The 25,036-nt window shown below is 53.5% G+C and overlaps 1 protein-coding gene across 2 annotated transcripts; it reads right to left on the reverse strand.

Moving 5' to 3' along the window:
- Positions 1 to 2,206: 2,206 nt before the first annotated feature.
- Positions 2,207 to 22,336, reverse strand: GGA1 (golgi associated, gamma adaptin ear containing, ARF binding protein 1). 2 transcript variants are annotated; one of them, XM_089781348.1, is made up of 17 exons: positions 22,320 to 22,336; positions 19,050 to 19,134; positions 15,440 to 15,515; positions 14,190 to 14,288; positions 13,503 to 13,626; positions 12,848 to 12,948; positions 10,169 to 10,249; positions 9,549 to 9,686; positions 9,298 to 9,379; positions 8,718 to 8,825; positions 7,812 to 7,967; positions 6,736 to 6,800; positions 5,982 to 6,133; positions 5,604 to 5,893; positions 5,268 to 5,437; positions 4,424 to 4,534; positions 2,207 to 4,216 (listed from the first exon to the last, which is right to left on the reverse strand). In XM_089781348.1, the coding sequence occupies exons 4-17, from the start codon at positions 14,271 to 14,273 to the stop codon at positions 4,106 to 4,108; spliced, it is 1,773 nt and encodes a 590-aa protein (XP_089637474.1). In that variant the 5' UTR covers positions 14,274 to 14,288; positions 15,440 to 15,515; positions 19,050 to 19,134; positions 22,320 to 22,336; the 3' UTR covers positions 2,207 to 4,105. The 2 variants fall into 2 exon arrangements, with proteins under 2 accessions (XP_089637474.1, XP_006118986.3); XM_006118924.4 differs by lacking the exon at positions 22,320 to 22,336 and adding an exon at positions 21,985 to 22,283.
- Positions 22,337 to 25,036: the final 2,700 nt, after the last annotated feature.

Genomic DNA, 25,036 nt, shown 5'->3' on the forward strand with positions numbered 1-25,036 from the left:
AGGAAGTGGTCAGAGTGCATGTGCACGTATAAAGAAACACACTGCAGAATTGTCAAGGAGGGAGAGAGGCAGGAAAAAGTGACCCAGCTGACCATCCACATGCATGGGCTAGGACTAAAATAAGTAGTGCTCCTGAGGCCTTATATGGTACTCCGCACCAGCGTTCCCACCAAACTTCTCCACCCACGTGCAAAATAAATTTGTGTGTGCACCAAGGCGTGTGTGAATGTGCCTCTCCCGTAGAAACAAAAAACCTAGCTGTGGGTGCTCTGTTAAGCAATGGGGCAGGATTGAATTAGGGATATGATCATGTACACATTTAACTGATGAACTTGGGCTGATCAATTAACCTTCACAGTTCTACACAAAGGCCCCCCTCCATGCTGCGGCCTTTGTATGAGAGGCAGCAACGCACGGGGGCAGGCAGGAGCTGTACATGTGGGGAGCCAGCTCCATACATGTACCAGCTCCCGTGGAGCTGCATGCCCCCCACCCTACGCTGTTACCTCTGTATCAGAGGAAGCGGGGGAAGGAGAGCGCAGAGATCTGTTTGAGCCACCTCCCCCGCCATGAAAACATATAACCGCTCAAAATTTCAGTTACACATTTACAAAAAAATGATGCATTTTAACATTCTTCATTGGAATCTCTCCTGAGCAGCCGCACAAATGCGCAGCTTACAGGGAACACTGCTCTGCACCCAGAGATTTCCTCCCGGCATCATGCCTATTTGTCAGCTGGGAAAACCGAGGGGTGGTCACTCTGTAGCTCAGGGCAGAGCTAGCACAACCCAGGGCTCAGCCTTTGCAAGCCAGTGCCCTAGATCCTGGGCCATATTTGACCCAGGGGGATTAGAACATAGGCAAAGCAGAGAGAGGCTTACAGGCAACAGCGGCCAAAGACACGGAGACCACCCCAGAGAGAGTCTCTGTGCGGTACATCATGATGGCCCTGCTCCTTTGACTTTTTATCCAGACTCCACAGGGATCAAAGGCCAAGAAGCTGCTTGCTGAGCTGCTACTTTCAGAGGTCTCCCAGGCATCCTAGGTGTAGGGGAAGTGGTTGTGTAGAGTCAGGAAATTCCCCAGTAGCAGTCACACCCGTCTGCTATGGGATCCACTGAGCGAGGCTTCCCCTTGCCTGGGAACGAGGCTCCAAACAATCTGTGCGTCATGGACTGCAGTAGCTGCCCAAGCTGACATTTAATGGGGGTACTGGCAGTAGACACACAGCCCTTGGGCTAGCCCCACTGAGACACAAGGCAACAGGGGTGCAAAAAGCCCACTCCCAAGTTACAGCCGTTACTGCTACTTTCCAAAACCAACCATCTTCCCCAGCCTGCCAGGAGGCCACCGGCGCTTAACAGCAGTTACGAGACCCACTGTGGCAGCCGCTACAGAGGCTCCCACAGAAAAACCTAGGGGAAGAGGAAGTGGGGGCAGCTACTAGCAATCAGCTGAGCAACCTCGCTGCAAACAGCACTTGAGCCAGGCCCAAAATGGTTCAGTGAGGGGGCTTGAGGGTCAGGTTAACCCTGGCACAGGAGTTCCTAGCAATCCCTTCCACAGGGCCAATGTTTAGCCCCCTCATCCTCCAACATAGGGAGCAGCAGGGGCTGGCAGCCAGCTCTTCCTGTGCTCAACTCTGCACAAAAAACAGGAAGGCACGTTCCAGCCCCAAAAGGCAGCAACTGCTCTCTGTTCCACGAGCCAGGACCACGAAATCCAGGGCAGCCCAGCTAGCCGACCAGAGGATTCACTGCTCTCGTTTGCCCTGGTACTTGGCTCCCACTGGGCAGTTCAGAGAGTGAGGTCCAGGGAGGCTCCCGAGTTCCATGGCTAGGCTACCACTGAGCTAGGGTGAGTGTCAAGGGCAGGTTTGGGTCTGAACACACATTTGGCATCGCAGAGCAAGCCCTGCCTCTCGTTACTGGGATCCATGCTGCAATGTTCTGAAACGGGCAGAGGGAACAGGGACGCTTCCAGCACACTAGCAGTGTTCTCCCCAGGCTTGGCTGCACGGAGACGCATCCTCACATTGGGGATGGAAAAGTGCCCCGAGCACCAGTAGGGGGCACTCGCCTCAGCTGAGAGGGAGAAGGGACACCGTGCAGGGGGCAGAGATTCTATGGCTGACAGATGCTGGGCTTGCTGGTGACAAAAGGGGCCCTCAGCCCAAGTGTAGCTCAGGAAAACCCTGACAGACATCAGGAAAGAACACTCTTTATTTCCCATAAATACAGCAGATTTCGCGCACCGGGCGGCTTTTGAAATCCTTTTCCATGTACAGAATTTGCACCGAAAATATATACAAGTCTGTTCGAGAACCAACAAGATCTGCAAAGAAAATCCATACAAAACCCCTGAAAGAGACCAGAAAAGAAAATAAGACACAGCAGAGCCTCAGCTCAGAGACCTTCCCTCCAGCCTGTCTTCTCACTCCCATGTTCCACCAGGCTCTGAGCCGCCCCAGAGCAATTCTGATTCCCTAGGATGGAAGCACAGCCCCGCTGGCTGGCCTCTGATATCTGCATGCAGCCCTCACTCCTGGTCAAGGCTCCTATGCCGGCTCCCTCTCGAAGGAGGGGTTTTGCTCATGATGCAAAGGTCAGTTGCAACTCGAGGGAGCCCTCTCGGCACAGAGCCTGGACAGGGAAAGAGAGGTTAGTGCAGCCTGCAAGCAGATCAGCAAGGTGAGGGTGTGGTGGGGTAGGATGTCGCTTAGAGCTCCCCTGTTAATCCATCCGCTCATCTCCATACCTGCATCATGGTCCAGCAAATCCAGTTTTGCATCACAGTGATTGACTTGCTGGGATCCCCGATGCATGGGGATTCAGTGGGATGGAGCACCCCAGCTCCCTTCAAAGAGCCCTCTGGAATCCAGGCTCCCTCATCACTAGCCCGCAGCGTCAGCTCCTTCAGGAACAGTGCTGAGAAATGCCCCTTCCCTTTCCCCCATACAAACAAGCAGAGTTCCCTCAGCAGGACCCCCTTTGCAATCCTCAGGCAGCTGCAGGCGCTGCGTCCCTTGTGGCAACTGGCGCAGGCTCCCTTGGTGCCCATCGTCACACGAGGAAGGAAGCAAAGCCCACAAACCAAGGCGAGTTGAAACAGCAAGATGGGAGAAAGGCGTTAGCTGCTTCCCGCCCCAGGCTCCTGCAGCAGGTGGGGAGGGGAGCCTATGTGTCGGAACAGCCTCAGCCAAGCCCAGGGGTGTGGATATGTTCAATACTTGCTCCTCTTCCCCACCGCTGCCCAAGGCCATGCTGCTTTCCTGCTATTCCTTCTTGCATATGGCATGGCCCCCCCCGACGACCTGCAGTGGGACAAGGTCTGAGGGTGCACAGCCACTTCCATGACTGCTTGAGTCAGTGGCTGGGAGCCAGGAACCTAACAACTCCCTGCTGGCGTTACCGTGCCCCCTTTCCACAGAGCAGCCAACTTCCTCAGCACAGCTGTGGCCTCAGGCAGAAGCCACGGACCCTGGGAAGCCTGCCCCCAACAGGGACGGATGCTGCTCTCCAGTGAAGGAACGTTAGGGCGCCTTGCTCCACACGGTTTCTTGGGGTGATGCCAACATGGGAACCAGGAAATCATGGTGGGGTGGAGAGAGATGACTTGGGGGCATGGCTGCAAATGGAAAGCCCCAAAGATTTAGCCCCCAAGCCCGCAGAGCGGAGTTTGCTAGGAGTACTGAATGGGGAGCCTGAAGCGGGCGGGGGTAGGGAGCAGCAAAGTCCCCACATCAGGAGAGGAAGGATCTTAGAGTCCTGCCCCCGCCAGGGCTGGTTAGTGTTGCCTTCAGCTGATCACTACGCCGGCTGCTGAAGGGAAAGTGGGGTTAGAGGAGGAGCAAGAGGGGAGGCTGGATTAGAAGAGCACGGAAGGTGGTCAGAGCTCCTCACTCTGTCCCGGCGCCCCGTCCCACACTGAGCCGACACCCTCCTTTCCTTGGCTGCGCTCTCATCCACCAACCCTCACACATGCTGCCTCTGGCCCCGGGCCTTCCGTGGCTAGTTCCAGAGTCCACGAGCCAGCCCCAGGGCACTCCAGACAGCAGGCACACGGACTCCTTGGGATTCAGGAAAAGCAAAGTAGCCATGACCCTAGAGGTTGCCCCAGGACTCTGGAGGGGGGAATTGATCCACGTCCCCCATTTCATTGTAGGTTTGCTCCCCCATGGTAAAGGTCAGCTTGTAGCGTAGCCTCACTTTCTCCTGGGAAGGGAAGAGAAGGGAAATGCAGTCAGGAGGTGAGGGATGTGGGTTTAGGGACTCACACGCAGGGCGGTGGGAGGGGCTGAGGAGAGCAGGCGTGAGCATGGGCGAGAGGGAGGGAGCTGCAAGTCAGGGAGAGGCACCAGCCCTGGAGCAGCAGCACCACCTGGTCTAGGGGGTTGGGTGCAACAGGCAAGGTGCTCTTACTTTCTGCGGGTTGGCAAGCAGCAGGACTTGGGTGATGGCCGTTGGGTGGACGATGGGGTTGAATGCCGGGAGCTCTGTCCCTGAGGGTGGCTGTAACTTGACCTTCATCACCTGCAGGAGTGAGAGACCAGGAGTGTCACGCAGGGGAGAGTGATAGGGCCCAGCTGTCAAAACCTGAGCGCAAGCTCTGTTTGACAGACCCACCCCCCCATCCCAGGTGCCCAAGTCAAATTCCCCAGAGGGTGCTCAGTCACTCCCAGCCCTTGCTGGTAACCTCCTAGCTCTCGCACAGCCCTTGTTGCCCATGCATCTCAAAGTGCTTCCCACGGTTACACATTATTGCCCAGCTTTTCAGAGAGAAATGCTATGAGGAAAGAATTTGCCAAGGTCACCCAGCAGGCCAGTGGCAGAGCTGGGACTAGAGCCCGACCTCCTGACTTTCAGGCCCAGAGTAAGGCTGGGTAGGAGGGAAGCCACAGATTTCCATCCACTGGGTTGGGGGGACACAACTATTAGCAGTGGGGGGGAGGGGAGGAAATGAACTCAGCCCCGAACTTGGAGCCCTCCTCACCCCAAAGCTGCCTTCACTGCACTGTGGAGATACAGACTGAAGGACTGGGCCCTGGCCCACCACCAATGAGATCACTTGTTTGGTGACCTGTCTGGCCCCTTTCAGAGAGAGATGGGTTGGCCCACCAGACCCGAGCAGCTTCTGGACCGTTCTCATTGCTGTGGGAGGGTGAGGTGAAGCAGGAACACAGCCTTTGCGAGCTCCCAAGATCGATTCAGGAGCGGTCAGACACCCCCCCCTCCCAGAGGGTCCGGCCTCCTGTTGGACCGTTACCTTGGGAACAGCAGACTGAAAGACAATGTTGCGGATGGGCAGTGGAGCCGTGCTAAGCATGGAGATCACCACCACCAGCACATCAGGCCGCTCGGGCAGAGAGTCTCGGGCGAAGTGGAAAAGGACCCGGAAGCCATGCTGGTCGTAGACGGTCACCGGGAGGATGCTGCCTGCAGGGAGGAGAGGCCAGGGAGCAGTGTCAGTAGGAGCAGAGAGATGGGCCCTGGGCACAGCCTATCATGTTCTGCAAACTGATGGAAACCCACAGAGGGGACAACCAATCCCCTTGGCCCTCTCCTACTCCCAGTCAGGGGAGGGTTCCTTCTCCACACTCACTCGGTTTGATGGACTCCAGAGGCACGGTGATGCTTGCCAGCGAGATCTCCTGGGGGGATGTGGGAGCGGGGAGCCCCAGCGGGGGTGGCATAGCTCCAGCCGGCGTGGGAGTGGTTCTCGGAAGCATGGCAGGGGCAGGCTGCTCCAAGGGTAGGGGCAGGGTGGCCGTGGGGCTCGGCGAGACGCCCCGGAGTAGCGTGGGGGTGCTGCTGAGGGCAGTCACCGTGGTGCCAGAGCTGGTCTTGTTTTGGAGGTCTCGTAACGTTAGCCGGGGAGGCGGCTGCTTCTCCCTGGGGGCAGAAGAGATATCTCTTGGGACAGGGCAAGGGAAAGGCCGGCTGATCCTGTCCGTGCCTCACCCAGGCTCCTGGCTCTTACCATCGGACTTGCTGAGACTCCGGAGGCAGGGACTGTTGTAACAGAGTCTTCCCCAGCAGATCCAGGTCATCCAGGCCACTGGTGAGAGGGGAAGGGTCTGGGGCAGGTGCTGGAGCATTTGGGATGGAGGGCAGGCTGGGCTCACTGCTATCCTGTAATGACAGCCAGAGGGTACTACAGCAAGGCTTGGCCTGGCTCAACAGCCAGTCTGTATCTAGTGTTTGAACTGTGCACTGTGAGCCTCTGCTCCCTCTCCAGATCCTCTGTCCCACAAACTGTGCCCCACGTGCCATCCCCATCACACTCCCCGCACTCCCAACTGCCTCACGCGCTCCCTCACTATTCCCAGTGCTCAAACACCACGGCCTCTTGTAACCATGGGTATGTCTACACCGCAGGACAAGGTCGAATTAAGATACACAACTTCAGCTACATTAATTGTGTAGCTGAAGTCGATGTAGCTTAACTCGGCTTTTGGCGCTGTCCACGCTGCAGGAAGTCAAAGGGAGAACACTCTTCCTTCGACTTCCCTTACTCCCCGTGGAAGCGGCACTGACCAGAGAACCCCTCTCCATTCGAAATAGCTGTCTTCACTAGACCTGCTCATTCGAACCCTGGAAGGTCCGCAGTGGCAACTTCTATCTTCTCTGTAGTGTAGATGTATCCCATGATGCCTCAACTTCACTGTCGCCTCCAGCAGGGCTGGAAACTCCCCCTCTCACAAAGTACTGACCCTCTGCTCCCAGGCAGGTACCTGGAAACTGTTCCAGCCACTGCTGTCCATGGCCTGGGCGGAGGCAGGAACCGGCTCATTCAGTCCTGTGGAGGGGAAACAAAGAGCCGACATGAGAAGAGCCCTGCCAATAACTGAAGCAGGAGCTCCAAAGACAGCCTGAGAGGTGGGCAGCTGGGACAGAGACAACACGCAGGGACAGAGGGCAGGGAAGACAACCAAGTGTCCCTACTTTCCAGCCCCGTTAGGTCTGGTCGCTCTCTGCTCTCCATTAGCTTCTTTCTTTGGTTCCCAGCTACTCAGCTGCCCTTCAGCATCCAGAGGGACAGGCAGGGACCCATAAGAGTCAATGGCATAACATGACCCCTCCAAAGAAGAGCACTAGTGTCACAATGATCCTGCCTGCAGAGGCATACAGACAGAGGGGAACATCTTCCAAAGCCCCTAAGTGACTTAGGAGACTGTGTCCCATTTTCAAAGTGCCACAACAACCTCCTTGGGATCTCCGTATCGGCAGCCCGGCACGTCCCTCGGCAATGTGTCTGTACAAGGCAGCTCCCCAACGCAACGTCTGCACCCCTAGGGAAAGAGTTGGGGGAAGGGGCAGGGCAGAGATCCCCACTGCTCTGGGTTTGTAACACTTAGCTCCTGTGTGTTGTGGCTGATTTTGCTCTAGGAAAGGAGAGCTGCTTGCCAGGTGCTCACAAGGCAGGACTCAGATTGAACGGGGGTTTCCCAAAGGGCAGTGTGGAGCAGGAACCTCTTGGTCTGCCAGGCCATGGTCACACTGCAGCGGAGAGCAGCCCTCCCAGCCGGGGCAGATGGGTCATGCTAGCAGGGCTCAGCTCTAGTATTAACTGTGCGGCAGATGTTGATGCTCAGGCTCTCACATCTCCTGGGTCTATGCTCGGGTGCCAGCCTGAGGCTCCACATCCCCTCTGCTATTTTCAGCCCATTAGCTAGAGCCTCGCTAGTGCAAATGGGACTGCCCACGCTGGAAGGCATCTCCGCCTCACCGTCAGCCTTCCCCACCAGCAGTTCTCTCTCCTCGAGGTGCTGCTCTTGTACAGACCACACCGTGTTTTCTCCCTTCTCACCCAGAGACATGAGCTCATCATCCAGCAGGGAGACCGAGCTGGCTGGGTCAGGCACAGGGAGCATGGAGCCACCCGACAGGGTGGGTAAGGCTGGGTAGGAGGGGCCTGGTGCTGGCATGTCCAGTCCCGACAGGTCCAGGAGCGCTGAGGTGCTGCCTGTAGGGAAGACACGGAGCTTTGACCACTGAGCAGCAGTGAAGAGAGAAGTCTCTCCCTTAATCTGCTCGCTCTGGGGGGAGCTGGCTCGGTCACCAATTAGGGATGTTAGCGTTTAGTTGTGTAAATGGTTAACCAATAAGTCTGATAGGTTAATCCTAACGACTACTTGCATTCCCCCCACCTTGCTGCTTCTGTATCAGAGGCAGCAAGAGGGTGGGAGACGGGAGACAGTGTCCATAAGGAGCTGGCTTTTAAGAGCACCGGATCCCATGGAGCTGCCTGTCCCCCCCCAATGCTGCTGCCTCTGATGGGGCAGGAGGGAGCCAATATGCGCGAGGAGTCAGCTTTTAAGCCGGCTCTCTGCGCATGCCGGCTCTGCGGAGCTGCCTGCCTTCCCCCTTGCTGCCTCCCACCGAGACCAGGGGAGGGGAAGGCAGGAGCCGGTGCTCCAGCGGGATCAGCTTAAAATCTGGCTCCCCTTGAGCCCCAGCTTCATGGAGCCACCTCCCCCGCCATGCTGCTTGGGCCCCCTGTGGACAGAGGCTGCTGCCACCCTGCCCTGCTAAGGGGCTCCCAGGGAGTGGGGCTGGGAGCGCAATGCCTGCTGGCTCCTCCCCCGGGGACTATCGAATAACCATGTGACCCTGCTCTAGGCCCCCAACTGCACCTCTGCACTTCCCAGGGGCTGCCTGTCTGTCCCCTCCCCTCGCTGGATTTCCCACGAGCTCCCTCTTCAGGGCTCCTCACCTCGGAGAGGGCCGGCCACTGTCTCTCCATTGATCTCCTCTCCTTTCACAAGCTGCTTGTACAGGTTGATCACCTGGGTCAGGTTGTCATTGGCCTGCAGGATTTCCGCTGCAAGAGAAGGGGTGGGGGAGTTGAAGGCAGAAGAGACAGGGACGTGCCAGGGGCAGCCCGGCCATGTGCCCTGTGCAGGCCTCAGCATTCCCTGTCCCTCTATAGACTGGGACAGAGGAGAGCAGGGAACCAATAGTGAGCTGTAGCAAAGACATCTTTGGTAGCGCAGCCCCATGGCCCAGAGCGCACACTCAATGCCCGGGTATCCTCCAATCTGCCACACGCTCCACCCCCACACTTTCAATGACGTGTTCCCCAAGTGCAGCCGAATGCCCCATGCACAGCTCGTCTTCCCCCGCAGTGCCACTTGCTGATCGGCTCCCTCTGCCCCAGTGGGATGGCCCAGCAGGCAGGGTGGAGAGGGGGGTGCAGGCTGGCTGCTGGGTAGCAATGCGGTGTCAGACTCAGCTGAAGGGGAGGTGCACTGGGGCTCCATGGAGGGATAAGCGAGGGGGGCAGCTCAGCTCACCTAGCGCCTCATCGTTGTCCTCTGTGTCGCTGGCGAGCCGGAAGAGCATGGGCCTCATGCGCTCGCAGCGCTGGTACAGCTCCTGAGGGAGAGAGGGGGCGGAGGTGGGTGCTGGGACAGCGCTCGGGAGGGGCTGGGGAAAGGGAGCTGGAGGGAGCTGCAGAGTAAAAGCTGCTCTTGCCCTGGGGCTCCTTGACCTCACCTCAGAATGCAAGAGAGAGGGAAGGGACTCTGGGGCAGCCCCCGCTCACCTTCATGAGATCCTCGCTGCTCTCCGTCGTCTCCCCCTTGCTGTAGTTGGTCACCATCTCTGTCAGCAGCTTCACGTTGTTGTTTACCTCCTCGATGGCGTTTGTGCGCTTGGAGATCTTCTCCATTCGCTTCTGGTCCTGCGGTGGGAGGAGTGGATGGGTGAGGGGGGTCTGATTTTCCCTCTACCCACAAGTCAGGCCTGGGGCGGCTACAATAGTGGGCACCAAGCGCAGGGCATCTTCCCAGAATGGCTTCAGCTTGGGCGGAGAGAGTCCAGTCACACTGGAGACCATCCAGTACCCTGCTGTGTGGCACAGGAGCTGGGATGGCACCAGCAGGGGGCGCCACAGCCCCTGTCTCAGGCCCCCGTCACAAGACTGGGGAGAACAAACTTTACTTACAAATCCCAGGGATCCCTCTCCTCACCCCCCTACTTCCTGATGCCAGAGAAGTGGCTGCTTGCCAGGTCAGTATGGGCATTCGAGCACATTGGCCATATGCTCCTCCCCATCTCATGACCTCTCTGCATCTGGGGCCAGGCTCCTCCTCTCCAGCAGGTGGGTGGGGGTAAAATCCTCAGCGCCCCTTCCCTGGGGACAGCCTGCATGAGGAAATTCACCTCCTGAACCATTTCCTTGATGAGCTTGTTGGCAGCCCGAAGATCCTCGGGATGGGAGCTTTTCAACAGGCGAGCCAGCATCTGCAAGAGAGACAGGGAGACATGAGGCCTGGGGGAGAGACAGCAATTCCTAGCATGGGTCACTGGATGCAGGGCTAAAGCAGATGGGCTGTTCTGTTACCTCAGAGCGAAGGCTGGGGAGGGAAATCACTGGCAATGGAACACCCACCCCCTCAGCATCGGGACATCTGAAATGACTTCTGAGGTGAGTGGCAAAGGCCAACAGAACTAAACTGGTGCCTCTGTTTGGCTATGTCTACACTCATGGCTTCTTGCGTCAGAAATATGCAAATGAGGCTAAGCATAGCATATTGCTGAGCCTCATTTGCATTCCTGAGCCGCCATTTTGTGGAAAAGGCTCTTGCGCCAGAAGGAGCTGTCTACACTGCCCCTTCTTGCGCAAGAAAAACCCTCTTGCGCAATGCCGTTATGCTGATTATTTTCAGGAAGAACGGCATTGTGCAAAAAGGGGCAGTGTAGACAGCTCCTTCTGGCGCAAGAGCCTCTTCCGCAAAATGGCGGCTCATTAGGTATGCAAATGAGGCTCAGCAATATGCTACGCTTAGCCTCATTTGCATATTTCTGACGCAAGAAGCCGCGAGTGTAGACATAGCCTTTATGTGCTTTTTTCGGATATGTAAAGAAAGAACCTCAAAGGATCCCGCAACACTACCCGAAAAAGTTTTTTTCCTCCTCATTTGATTACATTAGAAATTCAGGTCTTGTCTGCCCCTGGCAGAACAAGCTGGAGAACGATTTCCCCCGCACAGAGGAAGTGAAACCTGATTAACAGAGTGAAGCGACAATTGACAGAACTCAGTCTAGGTGTACGCACAGTTTGCAGTCTGTAGGGGAGCCAGGACAGCGCTGCCTTGACAATAAATGGTGATGCCTACCTTGACCACAGTGCAGATCTCTAACAAGGCAAAAGCCTGGCCTGTTGCAAGTCTGGTGCTGGGAAGCTTTGAGAGGCAGGAATGTTTTGCATAACAATGCAGACTAAGCATGGCATGCGACACCGTGTCAAGAACGCGTGACAAGCAACCTGGTATTAGCATGTCTGTTTCTGATAAGCAAAAATCATAGATGCTGCCATAAAACTGTCAACTACGCACGTAGTTTTTGCAACATCCTGAGTAGCAGGATGTACCCCAAATAGTTACTGGGTATTTTAGGTATCCTACACAATACGTAGTCAATTGGTAAATATTATTAGAACCACCAAGCCTGGCTTTGCTACAAAATGGGCTTAGTAAGAAGAATAGATGGGAGGAGGTGAGCAGGACTGACCCACAGGTTCTGCTCATTGTAATTAGAAGTAAGAGACCCTTCACACTGGCTTCAGCCGTGCACAGCGTTCTGATGGGTGGGAATTAACTGCTTAAAGCTTGTAATAAATAAGGAAGTGGTTAAGTCTCTCTGGAGTGTTCTGGCTTCCCATGGATCTAAAATAAATCGATCCACACAACACAGTGCTAGTACATCTGTGCACTTCATGGAGGATAGGTTGCTCAATGGCTATGAGCCAGGATGGGCAGAGATGGTGTCCCTGGCCTCTGTTTGCCAGAAGCTGGAAATGGGCAACAGAGGAGGGAGCACTTGATGACCTGTTTTTGTTCATTCCCTCTGGGGGAGCTGACATTGGCCACTCTCAGAAGACAGGACACTGGGCTAGACGGACCTTTGGTCTGACTCAGTATGGCCAGTCTTACGCTGGCTGGGGGAGGGAGGGTTTGTTCAGCTTTAACCAGCGAAAGAGCCACAAATTGCGTGTTAGGAGTGCTACAGGCACGTCTGAACATTGCTATTGTTAATCTCAATCAATAAGCCCTGGGAGTAAAGCTCTCTGTTGGCACCCAACCTAGAGCTCTTCCCTGAGGGACTCCTCGCACCTCCACCCACTTCTGAGTCATCACCCAGGAACTGTTCCAGCAACTGGCGATGTTTAGGAAAAGGGGAAGGCCACTTCTCCAGACTCTTCTCTACAAACACTTTGCCCAGTCAACACTGGGCCCTGCCATCATGTGTGCCAGGCTGGGATCCAGGCCTGGCTACTCTGGTAACACCAGGCTGCCTTACTATGGAGTCACTTGCCAGAGGAGTCTCATGCCAGCTTCCCCTGATCTAAGAGCAAGAGTGGAAGAGACCAGCAGCTCATCTGCCTGGTGTCCTGGCTATGAGGGAGGCCGATGCTGGATGGTTCAAGGAAGGGTTAAAAGACTGGGCCATAAGTGCCCTGGGGGGAAGGAGAGCCTGTGCTCGGAGCTGGGATCACTTTGTGCTACACAGCAAGAGGAGCCATCCTCCTGGTAACACTTCGGCAGCAGCTATTCATTCATACAAGTGTCAGCATTAGGCCGTATTAGTACCCATGTACTGCCCTTAGTGGTTCAACTGGTCAAACAACAAGTTTCTTTCCAAGTGCCTGATTCAGAGCCCACTGAAGACAGCTGGAATCTTTCTACCTGTTTGCTTTGGCCCTAACCGCCTGAGACGAACACACAGCAGGCGAACAGACTCCTGGCCTTGCTGCTGCACCGCCCACCCCCTGGGCCGAGATGGGGGAGCGGAGACGCAGGAAGGCCACATCCTGTGCCCCTCCTCGCACACAGCCCTCACCTTGGACTTTTCCTCGTCATCAAAGATGATGTTCTTGGGCCGGGGCGGAGGCAGGGAGAAAGGAGCCTCATCTGGCAGCTTCGGGTCACACTTCACAATACCTGCGGGGAGAGGAGCAGAGACATCACCGGGCCCAGCTCTCACGTCACTGGGGCAGCGCTCTTTTGCTAACTTCACTCCTGGAAGCCCTGCTCTCGGCCTCACACAATGGACACCTTTTTGGGGGGCTGGTCCAACCCATTCCTGGGTCAGTTTTGGGGTGGGGTGCTCCCGTCACCAACCATGTCTCTTCTGTAGCATCACCAGGTCCCCACTAGCAGATCACCACAGTCACTCCATGCATCACAATAACACCTCCTCTGTCCTGGTCTGCCATAACCCCGTTATTCCTGGGATCTCACCTCTTATGGAGTCACAACTGCTGGGGGCTGGGGAGGAAGGCAGTTGTCACAATCCCCTTCACCCCATACCAGTCAGACCAGCAGTGACTCTCCCCCTCTCCCAGGGACTGTTAGGGTGCCCATTTGCTCCAACTGGCCTCTGAACTGTCCAGCCTACACAACAGCTAGAGCAGGCCCGAGCAGAAGAGGCCAGGACCCGGCTTCTGCCCCAACAGAGGATGGCCCTTGCCCCACAGGAGATTCCTGGCTCTCACCTTGTTTCTTCAGCATCTGATAGGCCTCTGTGATCTTCACTTCATGAGGCAGCCCCAGCGTCCAGCTATACATCAGTTCCAGGATTTTCAACTTCACTTTCTCGGGAGTCCGGCTGCCTAGATACTGAGGGGAGGGATGGGCAGAGGTTGTCCACACCTCACCAGCCACTCAGGGCAAAGTGAGATGGCTCCCAACGGACAACGGAGGAAGTGAGTAACGGCCCTTGCAACATGCCCCTAACTGTGGTTGACCTCCAGCACGGGGGGCTGGGAGAGGAGGTGAGGCTCTGAAGACCACAGTTTATAGGAAAGCCCCGGCAGTGCGAGCCAGTGAGGGCTGCCCTCTGACACAGCAAGAGGAAGGGCCAGTTTAAGTCCTATTCACCCTGCACGGGGAAGGTGCAGGCGGGGAGATTCCGCTGCAGAGAGGAGTTTATATTGCCCAACAGGAAGCTGCCCTGCTATGTCCCAATGGGACACCGAAGCAAGCAAACAGAGCTCCCCCTCCCCCTGTACATTCACTCTCTGCCATGGCCTCCTGCGGGGAGCACACAGACAGCAGATGCAGTTGATCTGCGCAGGTTGGGGCGAGGGGTGGGGAAATCACTCCAGCTCCACCTCATTCTGCGCCCCTTACTGGCTCTCCCAGCCTCGTGCCCCACCCCGCCAATGTGGCCCAGGACGCACCTTGGGCGACACCACCTTGATGAGCTCATTGAGGAAGCGGAACTTGCCCACCTCGTCGTGGAAGCGCTTGCCGCAGTTCTTCATGCAGGTCTCCAGCACCTGAGAGAGCAGAGGCCGAGTCACGGTCTGTAGCTCCCCCTAGCACGATGCAAAGGGGAAAAAAACAGGCCCCACATCCCTGGTGACCCTGACCCCGCAAGCCAGGAAGGGCTCTTGGGTGTTTCTGCTTCGGCCACACCGATTCCCCCCTTCCATTTCATATCACAGGTGCCAGCCTTCCGACAGAGGGGACTGGCCTGTCGCCACAAAGGCTGAGGGCAGAGGCAGCTGTGGCTGCCTGAACACAGCAGACCCTGGGAGAGGAGAAACAGCTGCTGGGAATGTCCTCTGGGCTTCCTCCCGTGCCCCAGAGAGAGGGGCAGTGAACCTCCATGCTCACTTTTTGTGCTGCAGGGGGAGGATCCAATGGAGACACACACAACATGGGAGTTCTCAGAGGCACCAACTCAGACCTGTCTATGAGGGGCCCGATCTAGGGATGTAAGCGACTAGTCGACTATCCGATAAGCTTTGTCAATTAGCCACTCGACTAGTCACTCCTCGCCCCCCGCCCCTCCCGCTGCCTCTATGAGAGGCAGCAAGGAACAGGGAGAGCAGGATCTGGTGCTGGGGGAAGCCGGCTTAAAAACCAGATCCCCCAGCACCGTCTCCATGGGGAGAAGGGGCAGGGAAGCAGCAGGGAACTGGCAGCACTTTTGTCTTTGAAATGTACAAGAGCCCTCCAGAACCTCTTGAATATTTCAAAAGCAGGGAGTGAGGGGCCAGCGGGGGACTGTTTAAGTCCCCGACTGGCCCCGTGCTCCCCACAGCACTTCTGCCCTTGAAATGTAGCAAGAGCTGGCAGGACTCTTGCTACATTTCTAAGGCGGAGGCGCCCTTATCCACTAATCAAAGAGTCGATGCAAATTAAATCGACTATTTGATTCATTGATTAATCTAAATTTAATATGCTGAGTGCGATCCAAGGTTAATTTAAGCCACGCCCATGGATTCCTTCTGGGGTAAGATCCCTGCACTGTGCTTAGATGGTTCAGCTCTGGGGCAGCGCTCCACCAGCCCTGAGCGCTTGGGTGTCCTTGGGCTTTAGCTGAGCAATATGGAAAAGCCTCCACAGCCAAAAAGCAAAACAGGACGCTCCCCACCCTGACCTTTAATCTGTGCCTAACCCATCTAGAGACTTTCTCCCTTACCGTTAGGGCCTGGATGGCTTCCCATTCCTGCGGAGACTGGATCTTGTGAGCTAAAAGCCGGGTGGCAAGCTGGGGGCTGAAAGGGGAAAAAGAAGAGCGGTTGAAGGGAGACAGTGTGGCCTAACAGAGAACAGTACTGGACTCAGGAAATTGGGTTAATATCCTGGCTTTGCCACTGGCCGCTAGGAGACTTTGGGGGACATCGCTTCCCCAGTCCATGCCTCAGTTTCCCCATCTGTAAAATGGGGACAATAACACTGATTTCCATTGTAAAGCACTTTGAGATCTACTGATGAAAAAATTCTGTAGAAGGGCTAGGTATTATCATATAGATAGTAGCCCAATGTCTGTGAGTCTGTAATACTGATGTACACGGCCCTGCCCCCTTCCCCTCCCTCCGTGGCAGCTTGGCTGAGTGCTGCACCGCTCAGCTGGGCCGCGGCAGGGGAGCAAGCGGCGGCAAGCGACCATTTGGGCTCCCCCGTGGTGGCCCGGCTGAGCGCACAGCATTCAGCAGCGCACCACAGCGGGAGGGAAAGGGGGGACGGGGCAGTGACGTACACGGCCCTGCCCCCTGGCGGTGTACATCACCGCCCCACCCCTCCTCCCCCGCGGCAGCCTGGCTGAGCGTGCAGCACTCAGCCGAGCCGCCACGGAGGGAGGGGAAGGAGGTGGGGCAGTGACGTACACGGCCAGGGGGCAGGGCCGTGTACATTACGCCCTCCCCTTCTCCTCCCACCTTGGCGGCTCGGCTGAGTGCTGCACGCTGGCCCCCTGGCTGTGTACGTCACTATCCCACCCCCCTCCCTCGCGGCGGCCCAGCTGAGCAGGCAGCACTCAGCCAAGCGCCACAGCAGGAGGGGAAGGGGAAGGGGAGAGACCGAGAGGAGAGAGGCAGGAGGAGAAGAGAAAGGGAGAGTGAGAGGCAGGAGGGGGAGAAGAGAAAGAAAGAGACGGAGAGAGAGGCAGGAGACGGAGGAGAGCTGAGAGAGAGAGGGGGGAGGTAGTAGTAGGAGAGAGAGAGAGAGAGAGAGAGACAGGAGGTTCAGGAGAGAAGACAGTGGAAGAGAGACCTGAAAATCCTGTCTTATGACGGGCTAATTGGCTAGTTGATAAGAGATGTCCCCCGAGGGCACAACTTTTGCTCACAGTACTGGATGCGCACAAAGTCCTTACAGGTCCTCAGTGAGCTTGGGGCAAAAGGCTAGTTTCAAAGGCACGCAGCCACTTTGTTAGTTAACTGATGGGCCCTAGAGTATATCTCCAATCACACAGGATCACAGAGGCCTGTACAAATCTCAGTAGAAATCCTTCACTGCCCCACCAATGCAGCTGCCCTGCGTTGGGGCACAGCACAGTCATAAGAAGAGAAGAGAGGAACAGTCTCTCAATGTGAAACTTTAAAAAAAAAAAAAAAACAGGCATTTTCAGGTTGGCAGAATGTAACTATCCTTGTAGAAATTTGGCTCTTGTGCTCACAAAAAGAGCTTTGAGTCAGAAGCAACCAGGACCTCAGTTTTACATCTCATCTAGTAGCACCATTCCTCCTCCCTCCCGACACCACGGACAGAGAGGGGAAGAGCTTGAAAGACAAACTGAAAGCACACCTTAAAAAGGAAGGCATCAACATCAACACAACAAACTGGGAGGACTTGGCATAGAGCAGAACACAGTGGCGCCACACTAGGGATGTTAAAATGCATTTCGTTAAGTAATTGTGTAACTGTTGAACATTTCAGCGGTTACATTGTTACATGCGTGGGGGGGGGAGGGGGGGAAGCAGCTCCACAGGAGCCAGTACATGCAGAAAGAGCTAGCATCCTGTGTGCGCCAGCTCCTGCCTCCCTCCCCGCCCCACATTTCTGAGGTGGAGAAGGGCTGCATGCCTATGCCACGCTACACACCAAACCACAGCTCACTTTGAAAACAGATGTGCTCCAGCCCAACAAGTGCCAAAGGAGGAACAAACAACTATGGGCCGGTCTACAGTGCCATTTACAGTGGAAAAAGTCCTAAACACATGGAAGCATCTACACACGCCAATGACTTTTTGCAGTAAAACTCAGAAATTTCATCACAAAAAGAAAACCACCTCCACAAGGGCCATAGAGCTCTTTTGCAGTGATGTGCAAGTGAGGACGTTTCAACTATTTACAAAGCTTTTAGCCTCTACAGGATATCCCACAGAGGTGACCACTCAAGCCAGCATCTCTGGGCAGGTTCTGAGGCCAGGTAAACAGATGTCTGCCCCTCCCCTGTAAAGTCCCGGGAACTTGGAAACTTTCATTTCTATTTTCCTTGCAAGAGCTCACTTATCTGGCTAAGTTGCAATGCCTGCTCCACAGCGCAAACCGCCCCCTGCTTGCAGCAGCGCTAAGATAGTTTGGGGAGAGGGGGCTATGCAGGGGGCTATGCACGGTCCCAGAATGCCCTGCAATCCTCCCCTTCCCACAACAAAAGCTGCACTGTAGGATAGATGCCCTCAGAGCACTGCTCTCATCAGCCATGGAAGTGCTGTAAATATAAACACTTTCTGACACCTGTGGAAATAAGTGAAGACACAAACCCGTGCTTTTCTCTTACCAGTTCCCTATTGCTGGTGAAAGAGACAGTGGTAAAACTCTGCAAGTGTAGACAAAGCCTTAGCCTCCTGCAAGATTACACTTGACACTTCTGCTAGAAAAGCTGCAGGGCATGAACTGGGCACCTCAGCCACCTAAAACCCCTGCAATGAGACAGACACCCCCCCCCACCCCACGGAGAGAGAGCTGAAGAGGAGAAGCTGCCTCAGAGAGATAAAGAGTGCCACCTACTGGGCTTTCATAACATTTCCTGAAACAGGAGTTTTCCCTTAAATTGGTTCTCCCTGATCCAAGCACAGAATCAGAATAATCCTGTTTAGCTTACAAGGCTGTGCATTTGTAACCCAGATGTGTAACCTGGAACGGTCACAGCAGTGGCTCTCAACCAGGGGTACATGGACCCCCAGGGCTATGCAGAAGTCATCTGGGCGTACATCAAATCATCTAGGGTATGTCTACACTACCCTCCTAATTCGAACTAGGAGGGTAATGTAGGCATACCGCACTTGCAAATGAAGCCCAGGATTTGAATTTCCCGGGCTTCATTTGCATGAAGCCGGCCGGCGCCATTTTTAAATGCTGGCAGTTCAAACCCCGTGCAGCGCGGCTACACGCGGCACGGAATAGCTAGTTCGAATTAGGAGGGTAGTGTAGACATACCCCTAGATAGTTGCCTAGTTTTACAATAGATGACATAAAAAGCACTAATGAAGTCAGTACAGACTAAAGTTTCATACCAAATGACTTGTATATACTGTTCTATGTATTATACATGGGAATGTAAGTACAAGATTTATATTCCAATTGATTTATTTGATTAATATATGGTAAAAATAAGAAAGCAGGCAATTTTTCAGCAATAGTGTGGCTGTGACACTTTTGTATTTTTATGTCTCATTTTGTAAGCAAGTCGTTTTTAAGTGAGATGAAACATGGGGGTGCAAGACAAATCTGACTCCTGGGAGGGTACAGTAGTCTGGGAAGGTTGAGAGCCATCATACGAGAGGGAGGGAAGAAAGTGTACTTACCCTTCTAGCTCTTTATTCAGCTGGTCGCAGAAAGCATTGATGCTATCCCAGTCCAGATCCTTGTTGAGAGGATTTGTAGCCTTGTCTAGATATGACAGAAGAAAAAAGAGTGTATCCTCTCAGAAAGAGAATCTACCACTCAGGCTATGTCTACACTGCGCTGGCTTTGTGCAAGAAATATGCAAGTGAGGCTAAGCATGGAATAGCGCCGAGCCTCATTTGCATAATTAATGAGCAGCTGCTTTTTGCACAAGAGGCTTCTGTGCAAAAAGGAGCCGTCTACATGGCTCCTTCTTGTGCAAAACCCCTCCTCTTGCGCAAGAGCCGTTCTTCCTGAAAAAAATGCAGCAGAACAGCTCTTGTGCAAGAGGGGTTTTTTGCGCAACAGCCTCTTGAGCAAAAAGCAACTGCTCATTAATTCCTCGCTTAGCCTCATTTGCATATTTCTAGAGCAAAACCAGCACAGTGTAGATATAGCCTCAGTGAGGATCAGCCACACAGGTTGTAAGGGGTGGGGATGTAATACCAACTCCATCCACTGATTCAGGAGTTTGGCCTTTCACAAGCTACATTAGCAGAGGTTCACAGTGAGGGGAAAGTAAACCCTCTGCATGCTTCCCCCAAAGGGGTCAAAACTGGAACTGAGATGGAAGTTAGCGAAATACCATGGCAGAAAGTTTGCAAACATTACCTGCAGGTGACGCTACGGTAAGGGATGGGATAAAACCAACACAAAGAGAATCACTGAAATTTAGAACCTTGAGAAATCTTCAATTCCAGCCTCCTGCACTAAGGCAGGACCTAGTAAACCTAGAAAGACCATCCCTGACAGGTGTGTATCCAGCCTGTTCTTAAATCACCAATGATGGGGATTCCACAACCTCCTTTGAAATCTGTTGCAGAATTTAAGTAACCTTCCAGCTAGAAAAACAGTCCTAATAGCTAACTTAGATCTCCCTTGCTATAGATTAAGCCCATTACCTCTTGGCCTATCTTCAGTGGACGTGGAGAACAATTGATCACCATCCTCTTTATAACAACCCTTAATATAATGAAAAGTATTATCAAGTCCCCCTCCCCCAGACACACTCTCTCTCTCTCTCTCCTTTTCTCAGGCATACATATGCCTATTTTTTTTTAACCTTTGTTCATAGATCAGGTTTTCTACACCTTTTGTAATTTCTGTTGCTCTCCTTAACAGTGTCTCCAATTGGTCTACATCTTTCCTAAAGTACAGCACCCAAAACTGGACACAACTCCAGCTAAGGCCTTACTTGTGCCGACTACAGCAGTACATTCTGTGTCTGACATACAACACTCCTGTTCATGAACCCCCTACAAATACATCACACTGTTGACTCAGATTCAATTTGAGATCCACTGGAGCCCACCAGATCCTTTTCTACCACCCAGCCAGTTCTCCCTATTTTGTACTTATGCATTTGATTTTTTCCTTCCTAAATGAGGCACTTTGCAGTTGTGTCTTTACTGAATTTCCTCTTGTTGATTTCAGACCAATTCTCTGCTTTGCCAAGATCCTTTTGAATTCTAATCCTGGCCTCCAACAGGCTTGGAGCTCCTCCCAGTTTGGTGGTGTAATCTGCACCTTGTTATAAACATACTCTCCTCTCCATGATTCTTAATTCATGATTTGTCAGGAGAGCATGGGCCTGGATTTGAATGAGAGATAGGGTGGCAGGTGGATCTCTACCGTGGCTGCATGAGGCCCCAGTCAGACATCAAGGGCCAACTGCACTAAGCATTGCAGATACCTCTGGAAGAAAGGCCCCTGTGGCAAGGAGTTTGATATCTAAAATTACACGTATATGATTGAGAGACACCAGGTGCACACAGGAAAGAGATAGAGGAGCACACATTAACTGTAACAGGATGAACAAATCTCTAGCTGAGGGTGCAGGGGTTTGAGACCAAGGCCAAAAGAGAGGGGGACACGGGCACCTGGCAGATCAGAGCAGAGCAAAGGGTGAGACTGGTCACAATGGAGGTGGATGCATTTGGGGAAGTAGGGACCAGGTGGCTGGGGTCCATTCAGAGGCAAACTGGCAGAAGTGGGATCTGGAACACATCATAGAAGCAACTGGGGAGGTGGGGTGGAGGGAAAAGGAGGAGAGATGATCATTTAATGGCACTGACAGTGTATGTGTGTGTGTGTGTGGGGGGGGGCTGATCAGGATCACACAGTGGTAATGATGGGGAGAGGGCGAGAAGCTGATCCAGATCAGACAGTAGTGCTGGGGGGAGAGGGGGAGGTGTGTTGATCTAGATCAGACTGTGGTGTTGATGGGGAAGAGAGGGGTTGATCTGGATCAGGCAGTGATGGAGGGGTTAATCTGGATCAGAGAGTGGCATTGACGAGGGGAGGGGAGGGTTCTGGATCAGACACTGGCGCTAATGGGGGGGGGGGGGGTTGATCCAGATCAGAAAGTGGCACTGACAGAGGGCTTTATTTATCCAAATCAGCCAGTGGAGCTGATGGGGATGTTGATCCAGATCAGAGGGTAGTGCTGACGGAAGGGTTTGATCCGGATCAGACAGTGACACTGACGGCGGGGGGGAGGGGTTGATCCGGATTAGAGAGTGGCACTGACGGGAGGGGGGTTTGATCCGGATTAGAGAGTGGTGCTGACGGGGGGGGGGGGGCTCAAAGGGGGAAAATTGATCCGGATCAGAGAGTGGCGCTGACCGGTGCGGGGGGGGGGGGGGGGGAAGGTTTGATCCGGATCACAGTGTGGCGCTGATGGGGGGGGAGAGTTGATCCGGATCACAGTGTGGCGCTGATGGGGGGGGGGGAGTTGATCCGGATCAGAGTGTGGCGCTGACGGGGGGAAGGGGCCTTGATCCGGATCAAGACGCTAAGCGAGGAACGAGGGGGCTGATCCGGATCCCCGGGCTCGCTGCTCCCCGCCCCACTCACTGATCCGCGACTCCAGCGCGTCCGGCTCCATGGTGGCTCGAGCGGCCCCCGCCGCCCCTTTGACTTAAAAGGGCAACGTCCCTTCCGCCCTCCCGGCCCGGCGGCGCGGAGCCATCGAGATGGGAGCGAGAGCCGTCTAGAGCGCCGCTAAGGAGACCATAGAGCTCCCCAAGTCCCCATAGAGCGTCGCAGGAGCCATCACAAAGCCGCTCAGACTTCCGCTGGAGCGCACCCGCCCCCCGGGCGTCAGCGCCGAACACCATAGAGTTCAGGCCGGGAGGAGACCGCCGCGCCAGGGAAGAGACGAAGCGGAAGAACTCTCTAGAAGCCATTACGTGTGTGCCATAGAGACTGCGCGGGAGCGCTAGAGCGCCGGGGACAGCAGCGCCATAGAGCTCAGCTTCCGGGAGGGCCTTTTCCCGGTGGGTGGCTGCCTGTGATTGGGGCACGAAGGGCATTTCCGGGGGCGAAAAACCGGGAGCGGAAAGGTCACTTCACTTCCGCTCTGGGGCGCGTGTCCTCTAAAAGGGCGGTTTTCCGGCGGCCTGTCCCAGGCAGCTGGTGAAAGGCCAATTCCCTCCCCGGCCTGCGGAACCGCCCGCCACGAGAGGCGGAGTCTGGTCCCGCCCCGGGCCAGTGGCGCCCCAGCGGCCAGAGCTAACGCTGGGACAAGGGGCTGATAGGGCTGCACGCCCTTGTGCTGGGGCTAGCTGGCCGTTGGCTCCGGGGGGGCCCATCACTCCCTGCAGGTGAAGGCCTCGCACTTTCACCAGGCGTTTCCTGCTCCTCCTTGAGTATTGTGTTCTTGGGTCTCAGTGATGACCTGTGGCAGTGAGTTCCACAGGCTGTAGTTGTTTGCCAGGCTTTTTAACTTCAGTGTGTGGCGCTTTGTTCCTGCACTATAAGATAGGGATGATAGAAGCTTTAATCAAATCTGGTTTTGCTCTGCCCTTCATTACTTAATATACTTCTGTCGTGTCACCTTTAGTCTTTGTGCCCACACCTTGATGGGTTCTAAAGAAAAAACCCAAAACACAAAAGCCCTCTCATTGTAAAACTTTTTATTGTTAAAAAAATCCCCATATTCATATAAATAAATCACTTATGTAAAATACAAGTAGGTTCATTCTCTCTCTTAACACCTTCCCCACAGCTTTAAAAAAGATAAAGCAGACCAACGAACAAATGTATATTAAACCTAAGATGACTGACAAACTGGCAGCTCACATGGAGCTCCCTCCTACTACAAACCTCTAAATAAGGTATTGATTGTGCACAATACTGGCATCCATGCTGTGCCCAGATCTTTTGCTTCCCTTAAGAATACATTAAAATGCTGTATTGAGTTCTCACCCACTCCCTAAGGTGAACGCCCTCACACTCTTCATTCTCTTTATATGGAATTTTTCAGGGCAGATGTCTTCATGAGTTGTCTGTAATGATGCCCAGGCCTGTTCTTGGGCTAATAGAGCCCTGTGATATATACAGGCTGTTTATATTTCCCCTGCAATGTGTGCCTCTTAACACCAGAGTTTGCTCATTTGCACAGCATGGTTAGATTTTTTTGGTACTGACTAATTTTATATGACTTTGCAACAGAGAAATAGCTGTGTTAGTCTGATCTTGGTTAAACAAAACAAAAAAAGTCATGGAGCACTTTAAAGACTAACAAGATGGTTTATTAGGTAATGAGCTTTAGTGGGACAGACCTATTTCTTCAGATCATATTATGAAAATGAATAGGCATGACCATTATGTAACAGGGATACAATCAAAAAGTAAACAAAATATACAGTAATGAATCAGAGACAATAAGCAATTTCCTCCTTCCCTGTCATTCCTGCCCACCCCTCCCTCCACCTTTGTAAGTGTCAATTAAGTGGCTTATCTGGAGTTACTACCAATATCAAAAGGTGGGGAGGCCATCTTTCTAATGTATAAGGTAATTATCTAAATCAAGGCCAATTCACAATGTGTCAAAATATTTTTTTAGCATTAAAAAAGATTTCTGAAGTCTCTCTTTGTAATCTGGTAATGGAGAGGGAGCCTGTTAGTCTTATTTTGCTAAAACAAAAGGAAAAACTATGTAGCACTTTAAAGACTAACAAGTGCTACATAGCTTTTCCTTTTGTTTTGTAATCTGGTGTTAAAGTGTCTTTGTAGTAAGACACATGTTGTTAGGCCTTTAAGGGAATGGCCTGTTTGATTAAAATATAGGCTAACAGGTTTTTGTGTGTGGAGATGTCTGATTTGTGAGAATTAATTCTCTGGCAAAGTGATTGACCAGTTTGTCCAATATAAATCGCAGAGGGACACTGTTGGCACATGATGGCATATCACATTGCTGGACATAAAGGAATGCATTTTCTTCCACATATTGATCTGAGGAAGTAGGTCTGGCCCACAAAAGCTCATCACCTAATAAACCATCTTGTTAGTCTTAAAGTGCTACATAGTTCTGTCTTTTATGATTAGGTCCAGTGATGATGTCTCCAGAGTAAATATGTGGACTAAGCTGGCAACGGGGTTTGTTGCAAGGGAAAGTTCCAGAGTTAGTTTTAATGTGGTATGCCCTGTGGTTGTTGGTAAGAATCTTCCTGAGGCTAGGTAGTTGTCTATAGGAGAGTATAGGTTTGTTACCCAGAGTCTCTCGGAGTGTAGCATCCTGTACAAGTATAGGTTTTAGGTTATTGATAATGCTTTGGAGGGGTTTGAGTTGGAGACTATAGGTGATGACAAGCGGTGTCCTATTGTTGATTTTCTTGGGCCTATCTAGAAGTAGCTGGTTTCTGGGTATTCGTCTGGCCCTTTCAATTTGTCTTTTTACTTCCCCTGGTGGGTAATTGAGTTTTATGAATGCTTGGTAGAGATCTTGAAGTTTTTGGTCTCTGTCAGTGGGATTGGCGCAGATGCAGTTGTATCTAAGGGCTTGACTTTAGACAATGGATCATATGGTGTGTCCTGGATGGAAGCTGGGGGCATGTAAGTAAGTGTAGTAATCAGTGGTATCCTGTAGAGTGTGGTATTGATTTTGCCATCAGTGATTTGTACT

This window comes from Pelodiscus sinensis, chromosome 1 (genome assembly GCF_052426305.1).
Source record: "Pelodiscus sinensis isolate ZL-2025 chromosome 1, ASM5242630v1, whole genome shotgun sequence".
Lineage (NCBI taxonomy): Eukaryota > Metazoa > Chordata > Testudines > Trionychidae > Pelodiscus > Pelodiscus sinensis.